Source organism: Halichoerus grypus, chromosome 8, assembly GCF_964656455.1.
Source record: "Halichoerus grypus chromosome 8, mHalGry1.hap1.1, whole genome shotgun sequence".
In the NCBI taxonomy this organism is placed as follows: Eukaryota; Metazoa; Chordata; class Mammalia; order Carnivora; family Phocidae; genus Halichoerus; species Halichoerus grypus.
The window spans coordinates 143,269,257-143,290,445 of NC_135719.1; the positions used below are offsets into that span (position 1 = coordinate 143,269,257).

The 21,189-nt window shown below is 53.5% G+C and overlaps 1 protein-coding gene across 1 annotated transcript in view; it reads left to right on the forward strand.

Annotated features, from left to right (window-relative positions):
• Positions 1-17,047, forward strand: part of C8H14orf132 (chromosome 8 C14orf132 homolog) — a 54,571-nt gene extending 37,524 nt beyond the window's left edge. The window contains exon 2 of the mRNA XM_036104676.2: positions 9,390-17,047. Within this exon, the coding sequence (XP_035960569.1) occupies positions 9,390-9,614 (225 nt within the window). The 3' untranslated portion in view covers positions 9,615-17,047. The remainder of the gene's footprint in view (positions 1-9,389) is intronic.
• The last annotated feature ends 4,142 nt before the right edge of the window (positions 17,048-21,189 follow it).

Below are 21,189 nucleotides of genomic sequence, written 5' to 3' on the forward strand. Positions count from 1 at the left end.
AGAGTTTCCTTCTATTTCTATTTTGCTAAGAATTCTTACCATGAGTGGATGTTTAATTTTGTCAAATGATTTTTCTGCATCTATGGATACAATTATGTTTTGTTTCTTTTCACTTCTGTGAGTGTAATGAATTACATTAACTGATTTTTGAATGTTGACCCAGACCAAAAAAAAAATTACCTTTTTACGTATTGCTGGAGTCAGTTCACTAATATCTCTAATCTACTTTTTGTCTATGTTCAATTAGGATATTGATCCTCCGTTTTCTTTTCTTGTCATATCTCTGATTTCAATAGCAGAGTGGTGCTGGCCTCACTAACCTGATTTGGGAAGCATTCCATAAAAAGAGCTAAAAATGCCCTTCCGTCTTCTATTTTCTGGAAGAGATTGTATAGAGCTGGTATCATTCTTCCTTACATGTTTGGTAGAATGAGTCAGTGAGACCATTTGGAGATTTCTTTTATTCAGAAGATTTTTGCCTCGCCTTCTGCAAGCGGTGGTCCCAGCATCGGTCCCACCGTAACGCCGTAGCGACGCTGTTCGGCTCTGTCCTGCACGGGCACCTCTCAGGGACGCATCTGGGCTTTTCAAAGGCTTCATGACACTTCTTTGGGTCACTCACATGCATGCACAGCACAGAGCAAGCCCAGAATGTGCACAGGTTCTATGCAGAATTAGGGGATCCTTTCTGCACTCTCTCCCCCAGGATATTCCTTGGCTCCCGAGGGCCTTCTTTCCTAACCCTCCAACTGAGAGTCTGTGTTTCTGTCAGCTTTATTGCCCTGTGTGTCACACAGCTCTGCATGGCCAGGATGCCCGCTGGGCAAAGCAGGAGACGAGAGAGAGAGAGAGAGAGAGAGAGAGAAGTGATAAAAGGAACTTCCCCACACAACTCAGACCTCGGGGACCCTTTCTTCAGTTCCTCTGGCCAGAGAGAGAAGGGTTTTCTCTTGCAATTTAGGTTCCCTGCCCCTGCCCCTGCCCACCACTGCCACAGAAGTGCATCCAGCACCTGGGGCTGGCCCAGGGGCAGCCGGAGAGAGAAAGAGAAAGAAATTGGGGATTCCCCCAAACTCTCTGGCTCCCAGGAGCCCCTCTTCCCTGCCCTCTGTCTACAAAGAGGGGGGTTCTCTAGGGCTTTTGCTGTCGATGCTTGGAGACAGGATGGAGAACCCCAGTAAGCTCAACGTGCCTGTGTCTTCAGGGCGGAAAATGGAGAAAATCACAAAAACTCCACAATGGCCATAAGAGGCGAGCAGGCCTGGCTCTGTGCCCACGCAGCAATGTCAGTGGGGACCATACTTAGATTTAGGGGCCCTGGGCGTTGAGTCCTTACAATCAGGATGCGGTACTTCACCCCCACAGCATCCCACAGGGTGGTTCCCACTATTCTCCTCATTGGACAGATCGAAACGGAGGCCCAGAGAGGGTCAGTCACTGGCTCATGGCACACAGCCAGGGCTCAGCCTTGTGCTTGATTCTCCAGTTCAACGAATTAACAGCAACCTGCCCTCCTTCATGCTGTGAGAGCTGTTGCTTTGTTCTTATCTCCGTTAAAGTGCATGACATGTCATTTTATGGCTGTGCGGTTGTCTGTATTCCTTTTAAATGTTAAGCCATTCAAGGTTTCCCCTGGGCATCCCTAGGGTCGATCTAGCACTTTCAGGTGCAGAGTAGGCCCTCAGCGTTTGTTGAATGACTAACAAATGGATGGATGGCACTCCCAGTCTATCCAGCCCTTATATTTGGACCATAGAGACCCTGCGAGAAGATAGTAAGGAGAGAAATTGTCTTTATAATGTTTGTAGGCTGGCTGGAGGCCTCCTGGAATTTTCCAGTGAACTAGGTCACCCAGAGAGCCTGGGCTGCAGATGGCGTGCTCTGGAAACACAAAACCGAGAGTGGGCCCCTTGCACAAACTCTGGAATTATAGCTCTTTCTCAGAGTGACCACACACAGAGTTGCCAAATTTAGCAAATAAAAATGCAGGCGGCCCAGTTTGAATGAGATTTGAATGTCAGATCATTTTTCAGTACGATTTTTTGCTGTAAGTATGTCCAATGAAATATTTGGAATATACTTACAGCAAAAAATTTTTTTGTTGTTGTTTCTCTGAAATTCAGATTGCACTGGGTGAGGACTTTACCTAAGGGCCTGTCTCCCAGCCCTCACCACTCGACTCTCACTTTAAGACCGTCAACACCTGACCCCGGCTTTCTCAGCATCTGGCGAGGGCTGAGCACTGAGCTTGGCCTTGGCCATCACTCATCAGAGCCGTTCCTGGGTAAGCGAGGCTCAGAGAGGGAAGAAGGGCCAGGTGTCTCAGCCCTGAGCAGCACCAGAGTGCCACCACCCAATGGAGACGGGGACAATATGGATGTTTCTACCCTCGTATAAGTTTAACTTTGAAACGCACAGTCCAGGAGCATCAGATCCATGTGGCTGGGATGCCCCAGGGGCCCTGCGGATGGATGGCCTTCTATGGGAGGAGGGTCTGGTGGAATCCAGCAGGAAGCCAGCAAGCCCACTTCCCAGAGCCTCCAGCAACAAACACCCATTGTCTCTCTCGTCCCCTCCCCTGAAGCATTGGCATTATTCTGGAAACGTCTGCCAGAGCCACCTCTGGTTACCAGGCTTTGAAGATTTCCCTTTGAAAACATTTTCTCTTCCTTCCTCTGGAGACGCCCTGCTTCGGGGAGATCTATCTAACCTCTCTCTTCTTGGCAGGAACAGATGGGGACCCGGGGCGGGGGAGCCGGCAGGCCCGCAGTGCTGATCATAACCCACCTCGTCTGTGACCCACTGCAATGCTCAAAACATTGCTCTTAATGTTAGAGGTTGAAAAATACTGAAAAGTAACAGACGCCCATGTGCCCAGTGACCAGAAGAGACTCTTTTTAATATTTCATCCTGTTTGCTCATCTTTTCTTAGAGTGAAATATTATAGACAAAACCAGTCTCCTTTGCCCCTAACCCTTGTCTTCCGAGGCAGCCGCTATGGTGAGCCTGGCTCATACATTTATAATCCTTGACTTCATATGTGCGGATCCATGCATAATATAGAGTATTTTGTAGGCATGCTTTTAATGTCAGGGATGCTATCTGACTTTATTTGGTGACTTCCCTCCCTGCCCCCCAACCACAGAAAGCGTTTTGCACCTGCTGCCCGCCCCCCATCTGCGAGGCAGCGTTTGGTATTTCCCCTGTGTTTCTGGGGGAAACCTGAGCTTGGACAGGTTAGGTTAAGAAATGGGCCCTGACCGCCCAGCTGGGAAGTGCTGGCTCTAGGCTGAATCTTAGCGTGCCTTCAGAATTCTTGGCTGATGGTCCTGGAATTCGTTTGTTCACCCTCTATCTTCTGAGCACCTGCTCTGTTCTAGGCCCTGGGGATGCTGCGGGAAACCGGGAAGGCTCCTGCTCTCCTGAAAGTTACCATCAGGAAGCACAGCCTTGATGGACAGCATGGACCTTGAAAGTTGACCTGTCCTGGTATCCCCTCTTCAACAAGCCAACAGGCTTTTTTCTGACCTGGCCATGACCACCTCCTCTGCTGGGGAAATGAGCTCTCCCCTCCTCCAGCCCCCGCCCCACCCTGTGACTCAGCAGCAAGATGCCCAGGATCTGGTTCTGCCTCCCTGGACCTCTCTCTTCTGCAGGGTGTGAAGTTAGAGGTCTTCACCCCCAGATCTGCTCTGAGCTGAAACCTCATCCAAGGGTTCCACTCCCAGGGGGCTAGGACCGCACCTGCCCACTGGTATGAGAAAGCCTAGTTGTCACTCAGTGGGGAGGGGCCTCTCCAAGGGACCTTCCAGATGCTTCTCTCACCACCCGCTTCTGGGGTGACTCAGCCACCATCCCTCATTCTGACCATGAGTCCTCCTGTTCAGCTCTTTCCAACTTCCAAATAATGCAATCGAGGCTGACCTTTTTGTTTGTTGTTTTCTATTCATGAGATTTTTGCTGTTTAAACTTGTTTTCACATCTATGGACACTTTGAACATAGAATCTGTTTTACAAAGGAAAAAAAAACCATCAAAACCACCAAACACCTGAGCCAGATAGATCCAATGACAGTGCCAGCCAGACTTGGAGCATCTCTCAGCCTAAACATAAGTTGGGGAGCAGGGGGGGCTGTCTCTTGCACCTGCAAGAGAGTACCTGATTAATTGATCGCATAAAAGCGCACATCTGGAAACACCAGGGTCCCCATTCCCTCCCTTCAGCTTAAGTAGTTGGGTAAGAGATGCATGCAAGGCTCCTGGTTTTGAATTTCTACAAGAACAATAAAAGGAAAGAATATGAGGAATTACTGAGTGACTGTCTTGGACCACATTTCATCATCTGTGATTTTATTTCCTCCTTGCAAGAATTCTGCTGGTTCCACTGAAGATAATGAATTATCTTCATTACTTACAGGCAAGTGTGTTAAAGGACGCACCCCAGCTCTACTATACTCACCCCCTGACTCTACTGTGCTCACCCACCTTGGTGAAGCAGGATTCACCTCTGAGTCTGTCTAGCACCAGAACCCACCCTCGTCCCCACACTCAGAGGCAAGAGCATCCATCAGACACCAGCCGTGGTCTCTGGCTTAGGTGCAGGGCAGAGGGGGGGCTCACTCTGTGGAGAATGCACTGTCCCCCACGGGGGTCTCTGCGATTGGGTTGATGAAGAAGAGCTGGTGGGGAGCCCTTCTGCTGACTTCAGTTCATTAATTCTACAGGGTCGTGTTTGTCACCTTTTTTGTGTTAACAATGGGGCTGAGAGAGCTTGAGATGAGTAGGTCACAATGCTTGCCTTCCAGAGAGTTCCCTGTATAGCGGGAGACCAACCTCCAATTAGGTGAGGCTCTGGATATGTCACCTGATGAGACAAAGAGACTTTGCAGGTATGATTAAGGTTAAGGATCTTGAGATCAGGGGCAACTGGGTGGTGCACCAAGTTAAGCATCCGACTCTTGGTTTTGGCTCAGGTCATGATCTCAGGGTCGGGAGATCGAGCCCTCGTCGGGCTCCATGCCCAGGGGGGAGTCTGCTTGAGATTCTCTCTCTCCCTCTGCCTCTGCCCCTCCCCACCATGGGCTCTCTCTCCCTCTCTCAAATAAATAAATCTTCAAAAAAAAAAAAAAAAGGATTTTGAGATCAGAGATGATCCTGGATTATCCAAGTGCGCCCAGTATAATCACCAGGGTCCTCATAAGGGGGAACTGGGAGGGTCAGAGAGAGGTTGGAAGATGCCACACTGCAGGCTTGGGAGACAGAGGACGGGGCCACAGGCCAATGTGGGCACCTCTGGAAGCTGGACGAGGCAGGAGTACAGTGAACACCTTGGTGGTAGCGCGGGGAGACCCGTGTCAGACTTCCAACCTCCGGGCCTAGAAGGGAATAAATGTGTGTCCTTTTAGGCTACTACGTTCGTGGCAACTCGCTAAGGCCACCATAGGAAACTAACACAGGGACACTAACTGCGAGCAGGGGAGCAAAGCGTGAGAAGGGGCACAGGGTGGAGGGGTGCTGGGTGGAGACCTGGTGGACGGCAGCGGCCCCCAGGCAGGGTGGTGGTGGGGCCAGGTGCACCTGGGGCTGCTCTCTCTTCCCTGCCCAGAAGCTCCATCCAGTGTCCCCTTTTCCCCCACTGATTTGATGCAAATACCCATTGACCTGGCCCACCCAGGAGAGAGGGGAGGGGGCACAGGTCTCGCCCCAGACCTTAGCAGGTCCCACGGCACAGGGCAGTGGAGGGAGGGCCTCTGCCCAGAAACCCAGCAGGGCCCTGAGAGGTGGCCACTGACAGAGGACTGGAGCACGGGTTAACTCTGGGGCCCAGGGGCCCAGGGGCGGCGGCTGCAGACCGAGTCCAGGCGCGTGGGGCGGGAGAAGGTGCAGCTTCCTGCCCTGGCCTGAGCCCCCCTCTCTAAGATGCTACCAGCAGAGTTTCTGTGGCCTCACCACAGTCCTGCTTCCGCTGTGGGCGGTCAGAGGAAGACCCTAGAGAAGGGTGGGCCCCGTGGGGTGGCCGGAGCGCTGGCTGGGGGGGGCGTGGGGGAGAGGACCCGTGGCCCTCCATGAACCCCGCAGGTGGCAGGTGGACGTGGGGGCTGCAAGGAGAGGCCAGAGAGGCTGTCAGCCAACGTAGGAGTGACAGCCATTTGAGTCGAGAGAGGCTGTTATTCATCAGTCAGCGGCCAGGTTTTTATTAGGCACCACTGTATGCCGGACCTGTGCAAGGCTCTCGGAATCCCATGAGGAGAATAAGCAGATCGGGTCCCACCTCCCGGAGCTTGGCAGGCCACTGGGGAAGCAGACAGGAGGAACTGTGTCTCAGGACAGGTGCCCGTGAGGCGAGGACGCGGTCTTGGTGGCACCCGGGAGAGAGGGCTCCGGTGGAGAGGACCATTGGCTGAGACCCAAAGCAGGACTGGGTTTCATGGGAAGGCCCTGGACCCAGAGGCTCCGCCGCCCGCCCAGCCACGCCAGCCCCTCGACCCCCCTTGGGCTCCCTATGCCTGTGACGGCTGGGACCCAACCCTCTGCGTCACCAGCTGGGGACCAAGAGGGAGTCACAGCTCGTTCTTTAAACTCTTAGTTGTATTTCTCATAGAATGCATGTCAATTGTTATTCTCATTTGTGTTTGTCCTGATAGCTATTCATATACACTAAATACGTCCGTTGAACTCACCATATTAATTTTATATAGGGCTAAACCGTAATAGACGTTTAAAAAGGGACACATTTATACATGCAGCGCTGGCTGTATCCTTACTCCCTGAGCACGGCCCTGTGAGCAGCGACCCCCGAGGCTCAGCCCCTGGACTCTCCCGAGATCACCAGTGACCCTGCTCTCACTACACCCCCAGGTTGAGAGCTGGCAGGTCCCCACCTAAATAAAGGACAGAGCTGTGTCGTGGATGAAGTGCCAGGCTCCTCTGAGCGAGCCCAGAGAGGCTGCTCTTCTCAGCCAAGCAGGTGCTCCGCAGAGGCTGCTGGGATTCAGGCCGGCCAAGCACAGAGCTGCCTGAAGGTAGCCTCCCTCGGTCGATCCTGATGGTTCGTGTTCCCATCAGATGTGCTCCCTTTCTTCTTCCCTGCCTGCTCTCCTCTGGCCTCTCCTTCCTCCTCCCGGCTCTCATTCCCCCATCCCTATGAAAGCAGGGGCCTCACCTGTCTTGCTCACCACTGTATCCAGAGTCTGGAACTCCGACACCTAATCCATACACCCTTCATACGTATTTGTCAGATGAATGGCAGAGTGAAGTGGCCCCCGATTTGCTCCCCTGAGGTCCAAGTCTTCCTGGGGACAGTGATCTTTACGTCTCCAAGCCCCAACATGGAGTCTGAGCCCAGAGTCGGGGTGACTGTGCACAGAGCGAGAAGCTCTCAACCCTGACTCCACCACAAATTCGCGCTGTAGTCTTGACTTCTGCTTACCCATCTGTGAAATGGGGATATAGTGGTCTCCGACAGGATAGCTGAGTGGTGAATTGTAAAATCTCTTGCACATCCCCTGAGTATGACAGGGCCTCTGTGCTGGTAGGAATAAGTGCTTAATAAATGTGCGCTGAAGGAAAGCTTAACTGTTCAGTGTTCATTCACTCGGGTGCCATTCAAAACACACACCGTGGGCCTAATAGATGCCAGAGCCAGCCCTGTAGCCTAGGGCACATCAGCCCCTGGGGTGGTCTGGCTGCATGAAGGGTCACCCCCTCCTTTGAGTAGCCCACCTCCCCACCCCCAGCCTGGAGCCTTTACTCTGATCTCTGGAGTGCAAACGTGCTGACATCCTTATGCGTGAGGCTTTGGGAGTTAGAATCACTCTTCTGGGGAGTGTGTCTTTGTGCACCAGGAGCTCTGAAGAATTCATACGCATTGACTCAGAAGTTCCCTGTCTGGGAATCTGCCACAATAAATAAAAATGCACGTAGAAGCACGTATGTACACCCAAATGCAGGTATAGGGTGTTGATCGGTGCATTATTTAAAAAAAAATTTTTTTATTATTAACATATAATGTATTATTTGTTCCAGGAGTACAGGTCTTACACAACTCACAGCGCTCACCACAACACATACCCTCCCCAGTGTCCATCACCCAGTCACCTCATCCCCCCACCCTCTCCCCTCCAGCAACTCCCAGTTTGTTTCCTGAGATTGAGTCTCTTATGGTTTGTCTCTGTCTCTGATTTCGTCGTTTTGTTTTTTTCCTCCCTTCCCCTATGATCCTCTGCCTTGTTTCTTAAATTCCTCATATCAGTGAGATCATATAATAATTGTCTTTCTCTGATTGACTTATTTCACTTAGCATAATACCCTCTAGTTCCATCCACATCGTTGCAAATGGCAAGATTTCATTTTTTGATGGTTGCATAATATTCCATTGTATATATGTACCACTTCTTCTTTATCCATTCATCTGTCGGTGGACATCTTGGCTCTTTTCAGTTTGGCTATTGTGGACGTTGCTGCTATAAACATCGGGGTGCACGTACCCCTTCGGATCACTACATTTGTATCTTTGGGCTAAATACCCAGTAGTGCAATTGTTGGGTCGTAGGGTAGCTCTATTTTCAACTTTTTGAGGAACCTCCATACTGTTTTCCAGAGTGGCTGCACCAGCTTGCATTCCCACCAACAGTGTAGGACGGTTCCGCTTTCTCCACATCCTCACCAACATCTGTCATTTCTGGACTTGTTAATTTTAGCCATTCTGACTGCATTATTTATAAAAGGAAAAAACCAAAATTTCTGAATCTCCAATTGTAAGGGGATGGTTAAATTGCGGTTTTATTTGTGGTAGAATAATATACAATGGATAAAATGGTGTTTTGATGGAATTTTTATACAAAATTTTATATAAAACCACATGTTTAAACGTGTTCTCTCTGTCCCTCACACACACGTACACACACTCACATTGGAAAAAGGTGCAAAAGGAAAATATCTCAGTGTTAATAGTGATTATCCTAAAGCAGCGAGGCTGATTCTCACTTTTTCTTTTTCCTCTTTTCTATTTCCTTAAAGTTCTGTGCTGAGCATCGTGACTTTACAAAAAGAAGAGGAAGGAAGGCATTTTACAGCCCATGCTGGGGTGGAGGGCCCGGCCGTGAGAGGGGGTCTGTAAGTCCCAGCGACTGCCCGCAGCTGTGGATGAGCTATGTGCCTTAACGCTTCCATCTGCGAAATGGGCATGAGGGTGTCTGCCTCCAAGTGTTGCCGTCTCTACTAATTTTTGTAGCTTAAAATAGGCACTGTCCATGATAACAAACAGAAGGAGAGCCCTGTGAGATGCTGTGTCTGAGCACAGGGTTGCTTGACCCGGCAGATGTCCCTCTGAAAGGCGGTTCCTCCCGAGGCCCGTGCGCCCAGGTTAATTCTCTCTCTCCCTCTCCACAGCTGCCCATGATGGGAGGCGCCTTCATGGACTCGCCCAACGAGGACTTCAGCACAGAGTACTCCCTCTTTAACTCCTCCACCAACGTCCATGCGGCCTCCAACGGCCAGGGCCAGCTGGAGGAGCCTCCACGGTCCTCCAACGACGCGGTCTTGCTCTGGATTGCCATCATAGCAACACTGGGGAACATTGTGGTGGTTGGGGTGGTGTACGCCTTCACCTTCTGAGGTTCGGGGCGCCCGCGAGCTCCAGGCCGGCTCACCCCGTGCTGGGCTCACAGCAGGGCGAGGCTTTGTTTGGGGCATCGGCGCTGTTGGCCTTTGGCTGTGCCCACCTTCTGGAACCAGAAGTTCTGACCACGCGCACGTCCTCTCCAGGGGCAGCAACCATGCATCAGGAATTCCCCCAAGCAGCCCTGATTTCCAACATTCTGTGCTGTGGTCAAGCTGATCCAGAAAACGGGAGTGTGAGCTTCCAGTCCCTGGAGGCGTGATGGGGCAAAGCCTTCGCGAGGAGCAAATTGGGGAATTTTTTGAAACTGTATTTTAAGAACGTAAGACCAGTGGAAATAGCCGGTTAGGTGTGAAATATGGACATGGGGTGACGATCGCTTGCTGGCCGTAAATAATCACGTATGTGTCTTGTTTTTATGCCAACTTAACGCACCTGGTGTGTGGGGTGCCAGGTGAGAGCAGCCCTCAGAACTGGAACGTTCCCAGCCCAGCCTTGGTCTCCCACTCAGCCCTTTGGAATAAGGTGGTCGTGACCTGGGCCATAGAACATTCCTCGTTTGACTTGGACAGGGCACCTTTGTCATCAGACACTTGGCCCCTTTTGAGACCCAGATGCATCGGGCAGTCCAAGGACAGGGGGATGACTGGTGATGGGGTGGGATTTCCATGGGTAGGGGGTTCTCTGCCGGACGGACTTGCTCTTCTTTTTCAAAAGAGAAGAAGCGCCTTTAAACTGTAGATCCGCCATGTGGTCAAGTCTTCAGACCAGCCGCCAGAAGATGCTCTCTCCTCTCTGAGAAATCTCGGGATTTTACAGATGGCAGGCTCACGCCCACCTGATCTTCCGACAGCCGGGAGGGAGAGGCGCGGTTTGCCGTTGAACACAGGTCAGGTGTCTGCAGCGGTCAGAGCAGGAGGGACGTTTCCTGACTCAGCCGGGGGCTCTCTCAGCCCCAGTGAAGCACTCTCTCAAGCAAATCCCTGCTTCTCAGCTGCCCTCGGGGAGAATGCCCAGAGAAAGGGTCTGGAAGCTGGGTGCCAGGGGGGCCAGGTGCTCAGACACCCGCATTTTACACTGGGTCTGGCTCCCGGGTTCTCTTGCAGGCATGAATGTGCTCTGTCCGAGTCAGCCTCCTTAACCTTCCTCCGAGTCAGTGGCTGTGGGGAAGGGGGTCCTGGCAAGTAAGGGAGCCTCCCGCGCAGACCAGCACAGGATGGGACGCGCTGGGGGAGAAGGACTCGCTCTTCTGTCCTTAGGAAAGGCGCCTGCATGGTACACCCCCCTTCCCCAGATAGCTGCCCTGTGCCGAGCAGAGTGGGAGAGCCTCACACGCAGGCTCCCTCGCTTGCAGGCCAGGAGTGGCTTTCTCCGTGCTTTCTCCCCGTGCTGTGCGAAAGAAAATAAATGGTCTAAACTTTCCCTCTGTGGTGGGGAAACTGAAAAGACTGGGTGGGAAGCCCTGGTGCTGTTTGGGGACAATTGCAAAAAGGCTGATTATGTCCCTGTGGTCTCAGGAGACATGGCTGTTTCTGAATGGCAGGCACAGGGACATCTTAATTGTCCAGAGGCAGCCACCCATCTGTGAGGTTGGCGCCGGGCTACTGTGCTAACAGGATCTCCAGCCCGACCTCCAGACTGTGTCCTCAGATGGCCACCAGCTCCTCTGAGCCACATCTGTCACTGCAGCCATGCATGCATGCCCGGCGGCTTCGGCTCAAGTGGAGGTCGTGAGTGCAGAGCTGGTGTGACCTTTGCAGAGAGGGAGAAGGGATGGGGGACCTTCGGCCCGGGCTCCTTCTGGAATCACTGACAGGGCCGTGCTCTCAGCAGGACCAGACTGGGCGGGGGGGCGGGGGGGCTGGGCTAGGTGGTCAGCCGTTGCACGCCCATCATCCCCGCTGCTTCCCAAGCAAACTCTTCCCTGTCTCAACCCCCATGTGTGCCCCATGAGCAAGGGCTTTCTGAGACAGGTGTCTTCATGAGAACCCAAGGAGGAGGTCGAGAGCCAGGGTGGGGAGGAGCCTAGGCGATGCCTGGTGTCTTTGTGGGGGTCACTGCAGCCCAGATATTCTGAGTCCTTACCTTCTGACCCCGCATCCCTGAAGGAGCCCTGTAGAGAAGTAGGTGGCAGCTCCCTGTTCTCCAAATGGCCTGTGGCGATGGCAGTGGGAGGTCTAGAGGGTTCTGTGTGCCGTGACCGGGGAGGGGAGGAACGTGTGGTCCCAGCTCCGAGTATCCAGGGCAGCCCCAGCGGGCTGGGGATTCTCTGGGTAATTCTGAGCGCAGGGGTCTCCCCCACGAAGGCTCTCTCTTCCCCTCACGTAAATGCCAGTTAAATTCAACTTTCAAGGAGTTCTCCCTCTTTGGTCAGGGCCACAGACACAGGGCCTGGAGACCTGGGCCATCTTGTCCAGACTTTACCTTCGTTGATTATAGTGACTTGCTCAGGGTCACTCCATCCCAGTCTCCTACAGTGTTTTGATCTGGTTTTTCCCCCCATCACTTAGGTAACAACGAGGATAGATGTGCACGTGAATGTCCAATGAAGGGTAAAGGACAGATTTCCAGCCAGAGGGTGTGCTGTGATGTCCCTTCTGCCTTACTCAGTGGGGCTCTGTCTTGGATGTTAGGTAACGGGCAGGAGGCACCATCTGAGCATTGTGTCCAGGCACCGTGCTGGGCCCACATGTGCGTGTTTAATCTATACGATCACCTTACAGCATCCTTGCTCCAATACATATGGAACCAGAAGCTCAGGGGAGCAGAGTAACTTGCCCGAGGCCACACAGCATGAAAGTGACAAGCTGGGATTGGAGTCTGGACCCTCCGGCTCTAAAGCCAGCCTCTTTCTGCCACACCATGCTGCATTCACTGGCTGGGGTGGCACCTCCAGGGCACATTTAAGCCAGGCTCTGGGTCTACAGAGGCCATTCCTCGAGGTCCCATGTCGTGGTGTGGCCCCGACCAGCTCTGGCTTCCTCCACAGGCAGAAGTCTGACTATCCTCAGAATAGGGCAGGCTCGTCCCCCTGCCCATTGCCCTCTCTCTGTCCAAGCTTCAGGGATGGTGGTCCCTGTCACCTGCCCCTCTCTTCAAAGCTGAACGCAAGTGTGTTTGTGTGGCCAGAGACGTTACCAGAGGGCAGCTTTCTTGGGATACATGCCGAAGGACCCTGGCCAAGACCCGGAGCCCAACAAAGGGGCCCACCCAAGGAGTGAGGCTCATGCAGCCAGATTGCCGGGGAGAGTCGGGATGGTCCGTGTGGTAGGTGAGGCTCCAGCCCAGGCTCAGGCCTCCTGTTGCGCCCCAGGACTCTCCTGAGCAGGCAGGACGGATGCTCCTCTCTCACACCCCAGCCTGGGGCTCCCATCTGGCTTCTCCTGGGTGAGGTTGGCCCCAGAGCCCACCTTGACTTAATGAGCCAACGCTGAGGAAGAAGGGGCTTGCCTCTTCAGTAGCTGCTCTTCAGAGAAGGGGTCCTGTGTTTGCTGGAATGTTCTCCCTCCTTGGCCCTCCACGTGCCTCCCCATCTTCCCTCTGCAAGCCATAGGTGCCGCCTACCCGTGTTTGTCTGCATGTGGGACACGTGCTTTAGGAGGGCTGGAGATGCTGTCACCGGAGCTTGGGAGGAGAGGCCGGAGGACGCGTTAGGCAGGTGTGTCCCGAGGGGGTTCCACCTCCTGTGTGGGCCCGGGCAAGGTGATCACTCGGCTGTCCTTCCCTTTTCCCTGAGATCCAGGTCAAGAGGCAGATGAGATTCCCCTCCAGAGAGAGACAGTTTACCTCCTTTCAGGAGATCCCCGGGATCAGAGGGAGAAAGTTAGGGAGGGCAGACTAGTACCACTTGGCTGGAGAGGCAATAAGCCATTTTCCAGCCTGTTCTAAATGGAAGGCCTGGCTGCCGGCCAGACCACTAGCATATGTCGGAACCCCTCCCTGGAGACTGGAGAGACTTGGCCGTCGTCTGTCCTGCTGCCTGATTCCCTCCAAACAAGTGCTCCTGTCTTTCTTCAGGAGCATGACCTTCTTTCATCATTAGCAGTGATATCATTAATAATTATTATCCTTACTGTTGTCATCTATCGTGCATCTTCCTTGTGCTGTGCTCTGTTTGTATCCCATTTACTTCTCCACTCACCCCTCGGAGGCAGAAGTGAGGTGTGGAGAAGTGCATGTTAATTATTGTCCCATTTTTCTGTTGAGAAAACTGAGGCTGGGCCAATGGGCCTGAGAACCCACATCTAGAGAGCTGGGATTCGGATCCACCCCTGCTGGCCCTCCAGGCTGGATGGCTACCCTGTGTCTCCCTGTGCGCACACTCTCCACGGTGAGCCCTCTGGAACGGACCGTCCCAGGAACGGGGACTCTGAGGCTGGGGCTGTTTGGGTCCCGGATCGCGGAGTTCAAGTGTAGGTCCTGGAAGGGGGCCGGAGCAGTGCACACGTGTTTAGCAGTCTGAGAAACTCACAGAGGTAAAGAGGCATTAGAGAGCTTCCAATCAGGACCTGTAATATTGGGGAGGGCAAATGGGGCCACAAGGGAAAGGAAGGGAGACCTGGCAAGTCTCCAGCTGCCTGGTCCAGAACATCATCTCCCAGCCTGCTGTGCCGTCACCGGGGAGCGCAGGGATGGCCCTGGATTACCAGCACCAGCCCTGGGATGGGCATCGCGCTACCTTCCAGCTGTCACTCGGCCCCCTGCACCATGTCCTGGCACCTGCCCGTTGAGCATCCCCAGAGCGAGTCCTAGGTGGGCTGGGCTGCCCTGAAGGGACGACCAAGAAGCTGTGCTCAGGGGGCCAAAGGCAGCAGTCAGAGCCTGAGTGCCCTGTAGTGGCCTGCCCCACGGGCCCCTGGCCTCTGTCATCAGTGACAAGGACACAAGACAGGCTGGCTGAGCTGACAGCTGAGAGCCCAGAGGGACGGGAGTTCATCATCTCCAAGCGGAAAAAAGGAGCCTCTCCGAGAAACTCAGGTCATCCGCATCAAGCAGCAGCGAGATGTTCCCAGAAAATCACTTCTGAGATGAGATCTTGGCCATTTTCTTTCCCCTTTTTTGGGGGGTGTGACAGGGGACAAAACAGTGCAAAACACAGGGACTGCGGAGAGGAAGGATTCCCCCCGAGTGAGAAAAGGGTAGCTGTCAGGAGTTAATGGAATGGAATGGTCGAAAGTACAGAAAATTGACATCAATTTTAGAATGTAAGTCTGTGTTGTTGTTCTGAGTCACTGGGAAAGTCATAATTTTTTTTTATCAAGAGAGATAATAAGGGGCGCCTGGGTGGCTCAGTCGTTAAGCGGCTGCCTTCAGGTCGGGTCATGATCCCAGGGTCCTGGGATCGAGCCCCACATTGGGCTCCCTGCTCAGCGGGAAGCCTGCTTCTCCCTCTCCCACTCCTCCTGCTTATGTTCCCTATCTCGCTGTCTCTCTCTCTGTCAAATAAATAAATAAAATCTTTAAAAGAGAGAGAGAGAGATAATAAAAGTAGAGGAATCCCTCGGAGAGGCAGGACAGGCTGCACAGTACCCAGGATGTACCCCGTGCCCATCTTTTGGCCGCGGTGCAGCCTTGCACCTGCCAGAATCTATCCAGATGCTTTTTTTTTTTTTAAAGATTTTATTTATTTATTTGAGAGAGAGAATGAGATAGAGAGAGAGAGCATGAGAGAGGGGAGGGTCAGAGGGAGAAGCAGATTCCCCGCTGAGCAGGGAGCCCGACGCAGGACTCGATCCCGGGACTCGATCCCGGGACTCCAGAATCATGACCTGAGCCGAAGGCAGTCGCTTAACCAACTGAGCCACCCAGGCGCCCCCTATCCAGATGCTTTAATGAGGCTCCATCCTCTGCCTCTGGGTCCTTTTGCCAGCTGACTTCCCGCCTTCCCAGAAGGAGGGCTGAGACCCCTCCTGCCTTGGGAATAAATCCTGACAGATACACAAGGCATATTTGCAGGGAACTTGTGTGCACAACAGTTGGGGAAATCCAGAGCCCTTATTCATCACCGAGCCCCTCCATGTGGCTAAGCAGCCACCAGCGACCCCTGTTGTCCATCCCACCAATGTCTTAAGGAAAGAAAAAATCACTGCACTTACGGTTCAAAGCATTATCCCAACAATCCAGATGATTCTGACCAGCGCTCTGTAAGCTGGTAGGAAGGGAGTTTCCAAACTTTTACACTTAAGGGGACGGAGTCTCTGAGGGTTTTGTGGGAGTTTGCCAGCTCAGGCTGGTTGGCAGGAGACTGGGGTCTTGAGCCCAGGGCATTTATGTAGCAACGTTTCTGAACCATTAGGCCAGGGGTTCTCAACCTTGGAAAATTCTGTCCTTCAGGGGACCTTCAGCAACGTGGAGAGACAATTTGGTTTTCACAGCTTGTTGGGGGTCAATGTTCTACTGGCATCTAGTGGATAGAAGCCAGCGAAGCTGCTGAACACCCCCCAACAACAAAGAATTAATGATCTGACCCCCAAACACCAATAGCGCTGAGGTGGGGAAACCCGGTACCAGGCAATGCTCTCTCTGAATCCAAAACTGTGGGTGTTTTCCAAAGTTCCCCTTTTCCCCATTTGCGAGTCATGGAATAAATCAGAGTTCTTCTGAGCAGCGGTGGTGATCATGGTTGCTGCCCCGAGTTCCGATAATCCCAGCGGAGGGCAGTGGTCTGCAGCTTAGCAAGTCCTTTGGGTATCCACGGACTCTCCATGCCCACCACCTTGGGCTTTCAAGGGGAGACTCACCCGGAGGGAGGAAGCCCTACAAAGTGGATGGGAAGGCGGGGCTGAATTTGTCCAGGTAACTGTGGTCTCTGGGACCTAGAGGGAACCTGACCTCTGCCATGCATCTGAGCAGCACTGCTGGGGTGGGGGGCAGGCTGGGGTGGGGGGCAGAGGGGAGCTTAGAAGGGATGAGGATGAGAGGGGCTGCCTCAGAGTCTTTGGGCAAACCTTTATCTTAACCTTGTTTTTGACTCTTTTCCATGTGCCCCACGCCATTCCCCGCCCCCCACCCCCACCGGCTTGAAGGCATATTCACACTTTCTGCTATTTAACGTTTTACGGAAACCTTACTCTGGTAACAAGCCACCCTCCAGAGACCAGTTCTTCATGCAGAGAGAATCAGAAACGTTTCTGTGTCTGACAAATGTTTTCATAATCAACTTGTAAGTAGTTTACTTGATTAAAAAAAAAAAGGCATTTTAACTATTCTTGTAATCCTTTGCTACTCAAGCCCCCTGGTTTCACGATGAGATCACTAACTTTTACTACAGTGAATAGGCGATTTCTTAATGTAGGGCTTCTATGTGCTTTTTGAAAAATATCTACCCTTGATGGATGTAAAAATGTGGCTATGGAATCATGTTCTTTTGTTAGCACCGTTGCTTTTGTCCTTTTCTATGATCATCATTAAAAACAAAACAAAACTTTAACTCCGAAGTGTTTGAATCCAACCTGTGCTTTACATAAGGCTACTGTCTATTCATCGAGGCAGGGCTCAGCTCCAGGTCCCCTCCGTTCTGGTGCTCCTTCTGCCCCACCGAGGCAGGATGACTCCTCTCCTCCCCGCGCCCCTCCCCAGCCTCACACCTGCAGGGAGCAGGCGGTGGGCGGGGGGCGGGGGGGGGGAAGCAGATCGCAGGAGTTGCATTCACTCACCCATCAGGAGCCCCCCCCCCGTAAGTCCTCTGAGAGCAAGGTGTATCTTACTCAACTTTTTAATCTCCCCATGCCTAGCACTGTGCCTGGCTCACGGTAAACACCCAACACCCATTCAAGGAATGAATGAGTGATATCCAGAAGACCAGCCCCATACATTTCCACACAACACGGGACAGTGAGCCTGTACTTATAGTTTCATTCATTCACTGCTAACAGCAAACAGAAGGCACTTACTAGGTTCTGTGCAGGTCTGAGCTCTTTACATATATATTAACTCACTTCATCTCCACGACAACTATATAAAGTAGGTACTATTGTTATCCTGTTTCTGTTTTTACAAGAGGAAACTGAGGCAGGGGGTTTCCTGGCCCAAGGCCATGTAGCTGGTGAGTGGCAGGACCAGGACCGGAATCCAGGCTGGGCTCAGAGTCCACATTCTAATGGCTGTAAAGGCCCCCTCGACATTTGTTGAGCACCGACTGTGTGGGAGGCCATGTGCCAGGAGTAGGGATGTTGGGGCAAGTGAGCAGCCTCTGTCCTGAAACACAGGCTTGAGGGGGCGAGAGGCACAAAGAATGTCACTGTCAGTGTTATATGCCAGGACGATAAGGGACCAAGTGCTGGGTTCTGCACCAGAGTCCCTACTGAAGGATCCAGATCAGGCCCCAAAGGAGGTCCACCCTGGTCCCACTGAGGCAGGAACAGTGCAAGGAACTGATTAGATCAGTGGCTTAGGCAATAGCTGACAGCTAATGGGAGCTTACACCCCAAGCCCTGGGTCCCAAATTAAAGTCTGGTCATCCTAAAAGGTAGGAGGGGTCTACCTCTGGGGCAGGTGTAGGAGGGGATGTGCCAGTCAAAACGTCCATGGGTCAGGTGTCAAAGGCTTTATGACCAAGAAATCTTGGGCTGCAGACCCAACCCCCCCGCCCCCCACACACACACCTCCCACCCACAACTGTAGTCTCAGACCAGTTCCAGTGCTTCTATCCCCTTCTGTCAGACAGGAAGACCCTGCACCTTCAGGGCTCGCAGAGCAGGGGACTTCCTGTGCTGGGCGCATCATCGCTACCTGCCTCTCTAATCCATGGGACCCAGTATAAATGAGAACTCGGAGCTCTTGTTCAAGATCATGAAGAATTTCAAGATGGTGACCCCAGGGCATCAGACCAAGGGTCGGGCTCTTCTGATGGTTCAGGTCACACGCCCACGAAGCAGCCCTGGCCACCGCTGCTTTGAGCCCCACAGCCAGGAGAAGAGAGGGGCAGGTTAACACACTCCACGCCACACGGTGCGGTCCTCTCTCTTAGGGTGCTTTTCGGGAGAATTCATGTTGGCTGCTGTGGAAAAAAGCAGAAAGGACCAGAAAACATTCCCATTCCTGCATGTCGGCTCCTTTTGCAATGTGACTTTAAGCACAAGTAAGTAGACTTTGGCAGCAAGTAAAGCCGAATAGATCACTGAGGGCTGCCTGGAGGAGGCAAGACTCAATCTTGTATGGAATCTGGAGAAGCAGGTGCACAGCAGAAGGGTACATGGGTGCTGGGGAGGGCAGTTTGGGAGGTCAGGCTGGAGCCTGGAGGTCAAAGCAATAATGGAGATAAGGCTGGATAAGCAGATAAAGCCAGCACGAAGGGGCCCCCGAATGTCAGGGTTGGGGGGGTCATAGTAGAGAGTGGGCTGCCATCAGCTATATCCAAGCGGGGCTGGTCCTCGGAGTGGAGGGGACACAGTGTCTGGAAGAGGACGGCAGCAAGGCAGCTGGGAAGTGACTCTTGATTCTGCCTCTCAAACCGGCTCCTCCAGCCGTCTTCCCGGTACCAGTCCCCCCCCACCCCAATCCCCACCCCTGCCTTCTCACCTCTGGCCAAACCCTTGGGTCTTTGTCCCCATCAAACAGCTCGCAAAGATGGCACAGGCATTCCCACAGCCCAGCAGACTCTGGTCTCAAGAACTGAGGAGGTGCATCACTTCGGAACAACAAAGAAAGCCCGCAGCAAGGTTTCTAATGAAAAGAAGGTGGCAGCCACAGCCCAGCGCTGCTGTATTTATGTTTTCGGAGACCACTGCCAGGCCAGCCCTCACAGAAAACGTGCCCTGCTCCCCCCCCCCCCCCGCCACCACCCTCCCTGCTTTAGCGTTTATACTAAATTTTTAGTTCTACATTTGGTTTGTAAATGCTTCTGTTTGCATTCTATTTGCTTGCTGCCCATAGGTCTTGAGATTCTCATGGCTTGAAATGGGTTTGCGGGCTCCAAATGTCAACACGAAACAGTGGGCCCCATAAGGAAAGGAACGTTCCTACGAGCAGGGCTCTCCCGTCCAGCAGCCAGCCGGTTGCTGAGTTGGTGGGGCTGGCGTGCTCCCTTCTCCTGGAGAAGCCTGCCTGTCCCCTTTGGCTCACCCTCGTGCCCCCCACCCAGTGCCCAGCCCAGACTTGGCACCCTGTCATACTTCCGCACCAGTGGGGGAATAAGTAAACCGGAGCAGATGGGATGAAAAACACATGGCCCTTGGGTGCCTGGTGGAACGACCATCCCGGCATCACCCCTGGAGCTGTCTGAACCGAGAGGGGAGGAAGGGGAAGAGGAGGAAGGGAGGGATGGTTCCCAGGATGGTGGTGGGCCCCCCAGGGATTCTGGAGCCCAGCCAGTTCTGTTCGCCTGGCTCCGAAGCCTGCCCTCCCTGGTGATTTTCCGTTTGGCTGGGACAGGCCTCTGATCTTTCAGGTCCCTGCTGGGTGCTGGCCTGACCAGGGCAGCGGAAATGGCTGGATGATGAATATTTATACAAGCTAGCAAGCTAGGCTGGGGGGTGGGGGGGAGGGGGGGAGCCTTTTCTGCAAAGGACACAAATCACATTAACCGCCATGGTAACGCACTTGGAAGGTGCTGCCCTGGGGGTTTGCAAAGCTCTTTCCAACCCAGCTTTGATCCTCCAGCCCTGTCGGCGGGTGGAGGGGGGCGGCTCCAATGTGGGCCTCTCCCAACCAACCCACGTCTGTCTGCCTCTGCCACACCTCGGTCTGGGCTGGGCTCTGACGTGCCTAGGGGAACAAGGCAGGCCTCCCTCTCCCTTGCAATTTCCTGGGGGATAGCAGCACCTTTTATTCTAATAATGCGACTCCAGGTGGGCTCCGCCTGCCTCCTGGGTGGGGGCTGGTCCCCAGAAAGCCCATGACCTTGGAACTTTCAGCCCCGCCCCATCCTCTGGGGGGAGCTGAGGGGCTGGAGATAAGTAATCCATCCTGCCTGCTCCAAGAGGCACCACAGAATCCCTAAACTAAAGGGTTGGGAGAAGGTCCAAGGGGGGGATCTCCTCCATAGGCCAAGGGGTGGCGCACCCCAAACCCCCCAGGGATGGAGGCTCCTGCCCCAGGACCCTGCCAGACCCCTGTTCCGGCTGTTCAGCCGAATCCCCTGTGACATGACATCCTTTATCCCAAACCGGTAAACACCGGCGAGTGTTGCCCTGCGTTCTGTGAGCCGTTCTAGCAAATCCTCAAACCTGAGGAAGGTGTTGAGAGAACAGCGGGTCAGACACAAGCGTGGGGACACCGGGGACCATCCGACGTGGGGGCAGTCTGGTGGGTCTGAGCCCGGAAGCCTCCAAGCAGTTAGCCTCCGAACAGAAGTCCAAGCCCCCCGCCGGCATCTGAGAGTCGGAGAAACGGTCAGCGTGGAGAACGCTCCACGCGTCCACACACGCCGTGGCAGAGGTACTGCACACGGGAACGGTTTTCCTTCAGTAACATCAAGTGGTGATGAATGTTTGGAGCAAAAGAAAGCGAGCCAGGCTGGAGGGAAGGGGTCACACGGTTTGGGGGAGTGCTGTCAGGAACCTGGCGAAGGCGAACAAGGCCCAGCAGAAGTCCAAGTGTGAGAATAGTGCCCTGGGTAACCACTGTCAGCAG